Below are 12,913 nucleotides of genomic sequence, written 5' to 3'. Positions count from 1 at the left end.
CTAAAACAATCTTCTTCTTGAAAACCACTGGGCAGAATTACACCAAACTTCACAGAAATAATCCTTGGGTGGCCCCTTTCAAAATTGTTCAAAGAACTGAATTCCATGCAGAACTCTGGTTGCCATGGCAACCGAAAGGAAAAACTTTAAAAATCTTCTTGTCCAAAACCACAGGACCTAGGGCTTTGATATTTGGTATGTAGCATCATCTAGTGGTCCTCTAACAAGATTGTTCAAATTATCTCCCTAGGGTCAAATATGGCCCTGCCCCGGGGGTCACATGGTTTATATAGACTTATATGGGGAAAACTTTGAAAATCTTCTCGTCCAAAACCACATGGCCTAGGGCTTTGATATTTAGTATGTAGCATCATCTAGTAGTCTTCTACCAAGATTGTTCAAATTATTTCCCTAGGGTCAAATATGGCCCCGCCCCGGGGGTACCAAGTTTTACATAGACTTATATAAGAAAATAAATCTAAAAATCTTCTTGTCTGAAACCACAACACTTAGACCTTTGATATTTGGTTGTTGCATTGTCTTATGGTTCTCTGCCAAAATTGTTCAAATTGTACCCCTGGGGTGAAAAGAGGCCCGGCCCTGGGGGTCCCAAATTTTATATAGACTTATATAGGAAAAAGCTTTAAAAATCTTCTTGTCTGAAACCATACGACCTAGTTTTTTTTTTGTGAGTTATATAGGAAAAATACTTAAAAAATCATTTGATCCTATTTCCAAGACTGTTTAATTATTATTACCTGTTGACCCCAAGTAATATGATGTCACTTGACTGTGACCTTGACCTAATGACCTACTTCCTTGTTTTTTAAGATACAGCCTGGAAATTTTGATGACATACACATTTTTGCTCACAAATCGTAAAACTGAATTTCATTGACCATGAATGTGACCTACTGACTTTCTTAAGATTTTATCATCAGTTTGACATTTGAAACATATAGGTTATATTACTCAGGTGAACGATCCAGGGTCATCATGACCCTCTTGATTAATGATATGAGGCGTTTTCATATGTGTCTTCTTGAATACAGTCAACTATAACCAATATGTCTGGACTAATATGCGGATGAAGGTATATGTCACAAATGGGATAATATTACATACATCACAGATTTTGCGTTTGTCACAAATTCATATCTAATTCTTAATTTCACAAAGTGTTGCACTCTATACAAATATCTAAAACAGTTATGTATTTATTTGAACCATCATATATAAGGTAGTTCAAGTACCACTATAAATACTGCTGTTACAAATACTGGTATTATGATTGTATGACAATGTTTTCCACTCAATGACTTCAGTCAACTCATACTGAAAACCATGATGATGAATTCTCCAAAAATGACCGAAATATGGTACTTACCACGTAGGATTCGTCAAGCTTTTGTATTTTGTTATAACTTTCTGTACCATAATACACTTTTCCGTAAAAACAAAAAAAAAAAAAAAAAACAAATGGTATAAAAATGGAGATGAGACATTGGCCTTTCATGAGCAATATTTTTATGTTAATCATGAATCGAATTCACATATTTATGAATATTAATGAAAATGTTACAAAGACGTTTTAATGTTCAAGGGGAAAGCATACCAATAAACTAAACTACCACGAACAATTTTTTATAATTATATTTCACAAATGATCATCGCTTTCCTTTGATAATTTGCACGTAAGTTATTGTACAATGGTATCAATTTAAAACATTATTCACGTATGTCGGTAATTGCATTTACAAGTATATAGTATTAACAGCTAAGTCTTGGTTGAGTTTTTTACCATGTCACTTCCGATTCACTAAAATATGGTGTTCTATTTAGGGCGTCAGTGACAACAAAGATAACGTTCAAGGAAAAACAGGAAACCATTATCTTCTCGCACATTCATTAACACACTAGTCAAAGCTATGATTCAAACGCTGACGCTTTTATAATGCTGAGAAAAGGAACTTGTCTGTTTACAGATACATTAGAATAGATGTAGGATTACTTGTTAACGATGATTCTATAGCTTCGACAAAACCATGGCTGTCGAACCTTTAAGACACTAATAGACCTAGGAAAACTAGGAAAAAAGTTAAACAATTTTTACAGCTATTAATAGTACATGTTGCAGTCAATTTGTCCAGTGTGGTGTTAAGAATACCACTTAACAAGGCATTATATTAGGCTAATCGTGAGTTAATCAGGTAATTGACGAGGGACTTTGTGACGTCGAGGTAAGTTACCGTCTGATGTGACCTATTCTGCGCAATTGTTATTCAACTTGGCACACAAAATTGGTTTATTGTACCATATCCATATTGGAATCTAATATTACACCATGATTCCTAATATATTTTATTAATTTTATCACAGATTCACTGTTCACTGTAACGTACGTCTATACAGTGTGCTTGGAGTTATGCTTTCATGTAAACAACATTACTTCTGTTTTATCAGCATTGAGTTTCAGCATGTTGTAATGTGACCATGAGACGATTTCAGCGAGACAACCCTCAATGTGGCGCAATGCGTCACCTTTAGTCATAGCTTCTATTGGCTTTGGGGACATGTCGTCGATGTAGAAATGATGTGTTCGTGACGTCTACATATATCACCCACAGGTTTAGCGTACATAATGTAGCTCTTGGGATCCAGTACTGATCCCTTGGGAGCACACTCTATTCCACCAATACAAACGTCGGCCACCATCAACGCACACAGTTTTGTAGCGGTCACTTAGATATGACGACATCCACGCATATGCTGTGCTTTTTTATACAAATATAAAGTAATATGCATTACAATTGCATTTGTATTGGTCTATAGTCAGGGCTCACGCGCTGGGGTCACCCGGTCTAAATGTATGCGCGTGGACTTTTATTTTTGCTAATGGTGAGTCAATTTTCAGCACATTCTAAAGATTTGAAAATACCTGGGTTTAGCACGACATGTTAGCTTTTCATCTACGAAAAATATTTGAACTCGGAATAAATACAAATCCCACAGGGGTCCGTAACCGGGAGCAAGGGATAATGGAGATATTTTTTAACTTTGTTATATAGTTCGAAAGGGCCTTTTTTAATGTTGTCTAAAAGTGTCTGTATATGCTTGAATGTTAGATATTTCCTTATTTGAGAGCTGCAGACCTAGACATTTCAGAAATATTTTCAAAATGATTTTCGTATAATAAATAATGATTCTACGTAAGCGTGTCAGGGCCATCAGACGCTTATACGCTTTATTGCGTTACGGCCGCGAAAAGGATATACATATTTCTTTAAATACATTTTTATAGCTATTTTTGTCTCAAACGTCTGTTTTCGTGCAAACGTTTTAAAAATGTTAAAAAACACTCATTTTTAGAAAAAAAATATCTGTAGGACAGCCGGCACATTTTTATACAATCTCGTGGCAACATAGAAACTGGATGACGTCAGACGACCTTCAGCTTTTCCGGAAGTAAAGAAAATGAAAGTAGCCGTCAGACGATTACGTTACGGCCGCGGAAAGGATATGTGAATTAAGAATACAGACCGAATATACTCACGGGCCTGCATTCTTAAATAAATAAGGCAACAGAAAGGCACAGACTCATATTCAGCAAAATACATTTTGGTAGATCTTAGGATCAATCAAAGTTTACGACCCATTGTGTATTATTTGATTCAAAGCGCAGGCAACGTTACTAACATAGCTACTGGCAAATTTGAACTGGAATAAAGGTGTATGTTTACTGCTGCAATAAGATTTTGAGCTATCAGAAAGGCCATAAAGTTTTGAAATCATACGGCAACTTTTGTTGATATCAATCATTATTCAGTGATAGCAATTAACATAGTATTATTTAATATAGTGGATAAAGAACCAAACACGCAGTCAATTTACAATTACTAATATTCCAACGTTTCGGCTACATGCCTTCTTGAGGGAATAATAATGATAAAGAACGGATATAACGTCATAGTACGTTACGTACAGACAGCAGTATAATACACGCAACGTCGTGGCTGATATTTAAGAAATAATATATCCCAAACAGTGACTTGTCATTGAATGAAATAATTATTTGGAGTTTAGATGCGAATGAATTATATCACGAGGGCGCAGCAATGACAAATGATGATTTTAATCATGAGCAAATCAATGTTTGAGATATATTATTTCTATTCTAACACGTTATCAATGGTTATTATGTACGTCCTTGACAATATCTATCAAATATGTGCCTGATTTCTGTTGATTTCTTTTCCAGCACGCCGCTATGCCGTCTAACGCTACGACTTAATAATTGTGACGTCAGAAAAATGAAATGTTCAATTCAATTCAATTCAAATTTATTCAGGCATAAGATCATAAAACATTATATATAACTTATACAGTAAAAATACATGTATACAATGACCAATATAAATTAAAATGCTTTGAATAGAATTTTATAAAAATTTTGAAATAGATATGCTAATTAATACATGAAAAATTAGGTCAAGTATATTTTATAATTTATGACATAGAATAAGATATGATCTTAACACCTGGGATGACCTATCAAAGTAAAACTAATCACTTATTTCCAATGGGGTCCCATTAGATAGATTATAATTTTCAATCATTATCTTTACTATTAAAATGTGTGATCATTAAAAATTGGTAAAAGAATTCGTGTTTAAGTGAAAAACACAACGTTATCAAAAAACGTATGTGCTGAATATAATCACAGTAATGATTTCAATATTTAAAACTAAAACAAAAGAAAATACAGATATTCATCTTCAGGAATGTCTCAGTACAAAATAGTATCAGAAGTTTCTCTTAGATGTGCACACTTGAATAAATGTTTCGTCACTTCCTGTTTAAAGCTGTGCTTATTTGTTTTCGCTTTAATAAACTCGTGAAGATTATTCCAATCTTAAATTGGATTGAAATAAAAAGTATCAGCACTAAAACATTTGACTTTTGGAACAACAAAGTTAAATTTACTAATTCTGGTGCGCTTGTGAATTGATAAAACTTTGTAAAAGTTTTGATTAAGATATTTTGGAGCAATGCCATGAGAAAAATATCATAAACATGATTCAGTCGTAATTGTTTAGCCCTATTTTCGACCCTTAAGAATTTGACTTCTTCCAACATATCACACATAATATTGGTCCTGGATGGTATATTAAGCATAAATAGGATAACTTTGTTCTGGGTTACTTGTAATCGGCTTTTTAGAGACTTAGTTGAATGTTGAATAATTATACACAGTTTTGAGCCTTCTATGTTTAATAGGAATACAAATCTGGTCGTGTTAGAAATCCACATAGTACATACATAATTCAGCAATAACGTGACGTATAATGTAAAGAAGCATCGGATCAAAATAATACAAAAGTTCATATGAAAATTAAGAAAAACTTCTTAGATACAAATAACCCTTCTTACGTTTTGGTGCATCACATTCAATTCATGATTTTCCGTTTGTACCATTTGATATTGTTAATGACTAATTTGGTCGTTTGTGTATAGAAACTTTTTGGATACATAAATCAAATACCATGTAGATCTATCCAAACGGGCTCAATGCAGTCGTTTCAAAGAAGTCGTTTAAAGGTTTTTCTATTTTTAGCTCTAGCGGCCCCGAAAAGGGGCCAAGTGCCCTCATTTGAACAAGCTTTGGGGAGGACCATAAAAAGATGCTACAGACCAAGTGTGATAAGATCAATCAAGCGGTTCATGATAAGAAGTCGTAAAAACATATTTATTTTATGCTCTTCTGTGAAATACTGAAATTTATCAGTGAAATAAAATGGATATTTTCACTGTTTGAAACAGTGAAAATATCATTTTTATTTTTCACTGGTACGGATCTACATTTGAATTCGCAATGATACGGATTACAAAAGAACCATAAACATTTACATTGTATCATGACGAAATGTAAAAGAAATAAGGAAACGTTATAGAACTATTTATAGTTTTTTCTACAAAGGCATCCTGACGTCACGACATTATGTCGTTTTGATGTGATGCACGTGAAGTTGCGCGGACAAACTGAATATAATTTGGTTAAAAAACATTAAAAATGCAAAAAATAAATAGAAAATTTGTTTGTTTCAATGTAAGATCGAAATATATTTCATTCGTGAACACCATAATTTACATTTTCACTCGTGACTGCGCCACTCGTGAAAATATTGCATTATAGTGTTCACTCCGTGAAATATATTTCGATCTTACACTAAAACAAACAAATATCCTCTATTTCTATTTCTAGCTCTAGCGGCACCTAAAAGCGACCAAGTGTCCCCATTTGAAAACAAAATGTGAGAGGACCTTATAATAATGATACAGACCAAGTTTGATGAAGATCCATTAGGCGGTTCATGAGAAGAAGTCGTTTAAAGATTTTTCTATTTTAAGCTCTAGCAGCCCTCAAAAGTGGCCAAGTGTCCACATTTGAACAAACTTGGGAGAGGACCATATAACGATGCTACAGATTAAGTTTGAGATTAAGTTTGATGAAGATCAATCAAGCAGTTCATAAAAGAAGTCGATTAAACATATTTCTATTTTTTAGCTCTAGTGGCCCCTAAGAAGGACCAAGTGCCCCCATTTGAACACAATTGATATAATGATGCTAAAGACTAAGTTTGATGAAGATCAATTCAGCGGTTCATGTTTAAAGTCGTTTAAACATATTTCTATTTTTAGCTCTAGCGGCCCCTTAAAGGGACCAAGTGCCCCCATTTGAACAAACTTGAGAGAGGACCTTATAATGATGCTACAGACCAAGTTTGATGAAGATCCATCGAGCGGTTCATGAGAAGAAGTCGTTTAAAGGATTTGTTCTATGTTCAGCTCTAGCGGCCCCTAAAAGGGTCCGAGAGCCCCCCCCCCCCCCCCCCACTGAAAACACTTGGAAGAGAACCTTATAATAGACTTAATAGACCAAGTTTGATGAAGATCCACCAAGCAGTTCATGAAAAGAAGTCGTTTAAAGGTTTTTCTATTTTTAGCTCTTGCGGCCCCTAAAAGAGGCCAAGTGCCGTCATTTGAAATAAACTTGTGAGAGGACCTTAAAATGATGATACAGACCAAGTTTGATGAAGATCCATCAAGCAGTTCATAAAAAGAAGTCGTTTAAAGTTCTATTTTTAGCTCCAGCAGCCCCTAAAAGAGGCCAAGTGCCTCCATTTGAATAAACTTGATAGAGGACCTCACCAGGATGCTACAAACCAAATTTCGTGTTATTCTGACTAGTTTTAGAGGAGAGGTGTTTAAGTAAAAATGTGGACGATGGACGACGGACGCCGGACCATCCACCCCATACTAATAAAACCCGACACGCAATGGGAAAATTAGTCCAGTCAGAATGACGAAGACGTACAACACGACGAAGTTATCAGCATGATAAACATATGCTATAAGTACATGATAATCTTTGTAATTTCTAAGATAAAATGAACAACACAGGACAATACTGCTTAATTATAAAAATAAAAATGCTGATATAGTGTTATCACAGTGAAACACACACGAGTTTCAGGAAGCTCAAACTAGTCGACCTCATCCTTAACATCGTCGGCAAGATAGTGCGGCCGTCTCTGTCGCCGAGTAGTTTATTAATATAACAGTCAAGTAATCTTTTTTTTTTCGCCATAAGAAAGTCACTCGGATAACCAATTAATCGTCAGCGTTTCTCTCAGAGCTGTCTCGTGATTGGTTTCTGATATTAGTAGAAGGCAACATTGCGCTCACTAAAGACAGTTGTATTATGAAAAATTTGCGCTGAAATTGTGGAAAATGTTTCAGCTAAGTTTAATGATATATTTATTTAGTAGCTTGAACGGAATTTCTTTAGAAAGTAAGTCATAAGATATTTTATATATTTTTGTCTATTTCTAAATCTAGAATATTCACAACTGCCGTAAGAAGAAAACATTGAAAATAGTTCGATATACATGTATGTGCATGGATGAAATCGCCAATTTTCATTTCCGTCAGCCATATGTATGTTAAATGGTAAACAGAAAGAAAATAAAGGGGGGAAAAGGATAAGAAAGATTGATTTTTTTTGCTAAATTTGGTAATAAAGTTAGGGAAATGTGAGATACTATAGTTTTAGAATGTGTTAGGAGTGCATCAAACCTTTGCTTAGAATGTTTTGCCTCTTTGAGTAGGCTGATGGATGTTTGTGTTTATTCGTAAAACATTGAATATTTCACGAAATCATAATAATATTATGGAGATTGTAGATATTTGAGCTTCACATAATTGTACAATTTTTATAGGATACTTCTAATGAAATATGTGCAATTTCCCAGATTTCTAAGATAGTTAAGATGACAAATGTACATCTTTCCATATTTTAATGATAGTTCTGATAAAAAAAGGACAAAATCCAAGATTTCTAAGCTAGTTCATATGAAATATGTACAACTTTCCAAGATTTAAATGATAGTTCTAATGAGAAATTTTCAAAATCCATGTTTTTACGATAGCTCTAATGGAATATGTACAATTTTCTAAGATTTAAAGGATAGTTCTGATCAAAAATATGCAAAATCCAAGATTTTTACGATAGTTCTAATGAAATATGTACAATTTCCAAGGTGTAAAGGATAGGGCTGATGAAAAATGAGCACAAAATCCAAGATTTTTACGATAGTTCTAATGAAATATGTACAACTTTCTAAGATTTAAAGGATAGTTCTGATGAAAAATGTGCAAAATCCAAGATTTCTGAGCTAGTTCAGATGAACTATGTACAACTTTCCAAGCCTTGATTTAAAGGATAGTTCTGATGAAAAATGTGCAAAATCCAAGATTTCTACGATAGTTCTAATGAAATATGTACAATTTTCAAGATGTAAAGGATAGTACTGGTGAAACATGTCTAATTTTCAAGATTTCTATGATTTTCTGATGAAAAATGTTCTGCTTTCAAGACTTATAAAACAGTTCTCATGAAATATGTTCAACTTTTAAGACTTCTAGGATAGTTCTTCTGAAATATAGCCAAGTTTTAGGATTTAATGTATACTAATTTATTTTAGATCGACTATGATGAATGTTTACAGCTTACCTGAATCACTCTTGAGTTCGCTTCTTGGAAAACCCAGTACTGGTGTAATATGATAAGGCATGGCCTTGACACCAGTGGGGTTCAAACCCATGTCCTCCAGGTTAAGCGGCCGACACCTTAACCACTAGATCGCCGCTCCCCTTTAAACTTTCAGGATTTGTAGTTCTCTGAATATGTCCAACTTTCAAGATTTCTAGGACAGTTACGACTTACCGGGACTTTTGTTTTTGCTTTTGCTCTTTTTTGTTGTTGTTGCTTTTTGTTTCCGTTTTAGGTCAGATTTATCAAATCACTTATCTTCTTGATTACATTACCTGATTACATTACCTTAAAACAGACATTAGGGACTTGTACAATGTTTAATTTAATGAAACTATATTTATTGCACATACTCCCCCAGATAGTTGTTCTCCCACAAAATACGCATTAAATTCTGTTCCCACTTATGATAGCAGTAAATATATTTGTTTTGCAAGAATATGGAAACAGATATGAATTTTATATCCAAATCACTTTGCTCACATTTGGCATTATTAGCTTATTCAATATCGATGTTGTTTCCATTTTTCAGTACTAACGGATGATGAGACGATAGAACAGGCTCTCCACTACGTGTTCCAACTTCAGGCGAGTAACTGCGGAGATCTGGTAATAGGGGACGTGCTACCTCTACAGTTCGATGTGACCGCCTGGGATCAATATGCGGACCCTGCTATTAGGTATATATAACTTGTGAAATCGCTACCTTTATTTTCTGCTTTTATAGATTTCAGAGTTAACGTGTAGGACTGTTAATTGATCGCAGTGTATCTAAAAATAACAAAGACAAGAATTTCTATGGAGTGTTAATATGTCATGATAAAGGATGCAGTCAATTACTCCGATATTTAAAACTGGTTAAAACTAGCCCCCAAACGGCGAGTAGTTTACAATAGTATTGTATTTTCTCAAAGATACATCAAAACTTATTTATTTTCTGTAACGTTTTTATTAGCCATTGTAAATACTACATATAAAACTGTAGGATTTACTCGCACTTTCCAAAATATCAACTATAGCAATATTCATTGACGACTTTTCATAAATCGAGGGCTATGAGCGAAACTAGTCTAAGTGTATATAAAGATAGAAGCAGATAGACTAGTTTCGCTCTGAGCCCTCGAAATTGTCTCAAGTTGATTCCATGAGGTAAGTTGCATATATATGGCAGTAAAATATGTGGTGTTAACATGGAAGTGCCCTTTTAGAATAATTCAAATACTGGTCACACCACTGGTTAGGTGGAATAACGGGATCTTTAGACTTACAAAGTCTGTTGAGATCAAATAGTCTGTAATGATATTAATTTCTTCACACTGACACTAAATTATTTACTCAGAAAAACATTTTCTCTCTAGGCTCATCTCAGCAGACTTATAGAATGCGATTCTGAGGTTATATAACATCATGAAGAGCCATTAGTAGCACCTGTCAATAGCCACCACAAACTGACCGGCAACAAGATTAATTGAATAAACTATTTCAAATGACCTGTACCAGATGTTTGATTTTTCTCTAGAATTGAAAGAAAGGCAAGCCTTTTTCATGCAGAACTGAAGTAATTGGTTAGACATTTATAGTTGCTGAATAGCTGCTGCAGAACTTTTTTTAACATTCACATCTTTCGAAATGTTTCTTTTTATTTGTTTACATTACTGTAGAAAATATGACAGGAGTCAGGAGTTTATGTTTTCAATATAATATTATTAAAATTGCTTTAGAAATCGCTAGTTTGACTTTAAGAAATCATTACAAATGAAAATTACTTTTTCAAAAAAAGAAAATTGATGCATCATAACAGTCAAGGCTGCCATTAACAAATTCTGCCTGTAACAGTTAATAAAAATAATTAACGTCTCATAACAAATTATTATGGACTTTTAAAACTACTTAAAGTTTAAACTGTGCATTATACTACTTACGATTTACTAATTAATTCGATTTACAAAAGAACAATTTTTTTGTAGCCAGACGTTCTGCGCAATTTAAAAATTCAAATAACTATTATGGCATAACCATTTCTGTGGTCAGTTAAAACAAGGACATGGAAATACAAGTTGTATGAAATTTTACCTGAAACGGTGTATGTCATAATTGTAATGGTGACATTTAATGCAGAGGAAGATCCTATGTGCACTTCCAGGCATTGTATCCGACATGGGTAGACATCAGTCTATAACCTACATTTCCCTTTATATTAAAAAATATGTCCACAGGTCCATTACAAAATCCCCTTTTCCTCTTTCTGTGACCCCTGCACCCACCCATTTACTGTGGCTTATCTCAACAGGAATTCAACATTTAATTGGTGCACTTTTGTATGTATGTTATTTGATTGGGGATAAATTACATATTATTGTACATTACATTTTCATCTGTCTGTGAAGTGTTATAACATAATTTTGTGACTTATTGCAGAGATTAATCTACCCTCTGACATAAGTAAAAAAACTTTGGCGGTGTATTGAATAAAATGAATTTAATTCATTCACAAAAATGATTTGAAGGTATCTTGAAAAAAAAAAAATTTTTTTCAATTTCAAATCTCTTCCCACTGTTTTTTCTTATCAAGGATTCAAACAATTCATAAATAGAATTAAATTGACAGTATTTTGATGTAATTTATACATTTTCAAATTTAAATTGTAATTTATTTATACTTACTGGGATCTTTTACAATTAGTGAAAATTGATTTCTCTCTCTACCTTACTCACCAAGTCATAAAAGCAAAGCACTGCTTATTGAACTCTTGGGGCAGTCAGCCAAAGGTTACATTACATCATGAACACGCTTGCAATGATCTTAATGAGATGGTGATTACTAGCGAGTATGAAATCTGTCCGGTTCAGAATCGCATTTGTCCAGTCGTTAGAGACAGAGGCAAGAGATATCTTAATTTTTTTTCGGCGACGCCGTCTAAATTCGTTTTCGTTACCTATGCCACGTGACTTCAGTTTGCAAATCAAACTACTTGATAACGCATTATAGGAGAGATCGCCGTGACGTCACGCGTTAACATCTGTTTATCTGGTGGTTGGCAAAACAAATGATTTTAACACCGTTTGCGTATTGAATCAGAATTTTTAATTTTTAATAACTTTTTTGCTCATTTATGGATTTTCAAAATTCAAAAAGATTTGAAATACTAACAATCTTCATATTTTTGTATCCAAATATCTTTTTTCAATGAATAACCGTTTTAAATGACATATAATTTTAAAAGCGGCGTAGTGATTTTCACAACCTTTAGAAAAACAGTGTAAGTTAAGCGTTCATAATTAATCCATTTTATTTCGAAATAACAATTAAAAGTAATCAATAAATTGCTTGTTTTATAACCTTTCCATTGATCAAAAAATTATTTATGTAATTTGTGTTTTAAGAAAGTTTAGACCGTTAGAAAAACATCACTGTTTACAAAAAACATGGACGGTCGGCTTCTGCCCACTCGATCACTGTCTTATCAGTTCTAAAAATAGAATTTGTATACAAACACGATCTCTCCTATAGATAATTTATCAAAATGGAAGATTTATGCAACACTCTGCCTGATTGGACGAGAGTGTCAATTTCTTTCACTCTGTTGATTGTGCTACGCTGAGTGAAATGTAGACAAATCGTTTATCCTAAACGGCGCTGTTCACAGTTTTAAAGCTAACTTTGGCTCAGTATATTTAGCAAGAATATTGATATATCTCAAAATGATAAGTAAGTTTAATAAATATAATAAAAACCTGTTCGAATACCAACATATATCAAATTAAAGAAAGAGCTGAATACGGTCTGCGTATCACATGAAT

At 33.6% G+C, this 12,913-nt stretch overlaps 1 protein-coding gene across 1 annotated transcript in view; it reads left to right on the top strand.

Annotated features, from left to right (window-relative positions):
• The first annotated feature begins 7,666 nt into the window (after positions 1-7,666).
• The window catches only part of LOC123530465 (probable G-protein coupled receptor 158), a 31,081-nt gene continuing 25,834 nt past the window's right edge, over positions 7,667-12,913 (top strand). Inside the window, exons 1-2 of the mRNA XM_045311243.2 lie at positions 7,667-7,852; positions 9,645-9,792. Coding sequence (XP_045167178.2) covers positions 7,792-7,852; positions 9,645-9,792 — 209 coding nt within the window. The 5' untranslated portion in view covers positions 7,667-7,791. The remainder of the gene's footprint in view (positions 7,853-9,644; positions 9,793-12,913) is intronic.

The sequence above is a fragment of the Mercenaria mercenaria genome, chromosome 1 (genome assembly GCF_021730395.1).
Source record: "Mercenaria mercenaria strain notata chromosome 1, MADL_Memer_1, whole genome shotgun sequence".
Classification (NCBI taxonomy): Eukaryota; Metazoa; Mollusca; class Bivalvia; order Venerida; family Veneridae; genus Mercenaria; species Mercenaria mercenaria.
This window is presented reverse-complemented; position numbering and strand designations above follow the sequence as displayed.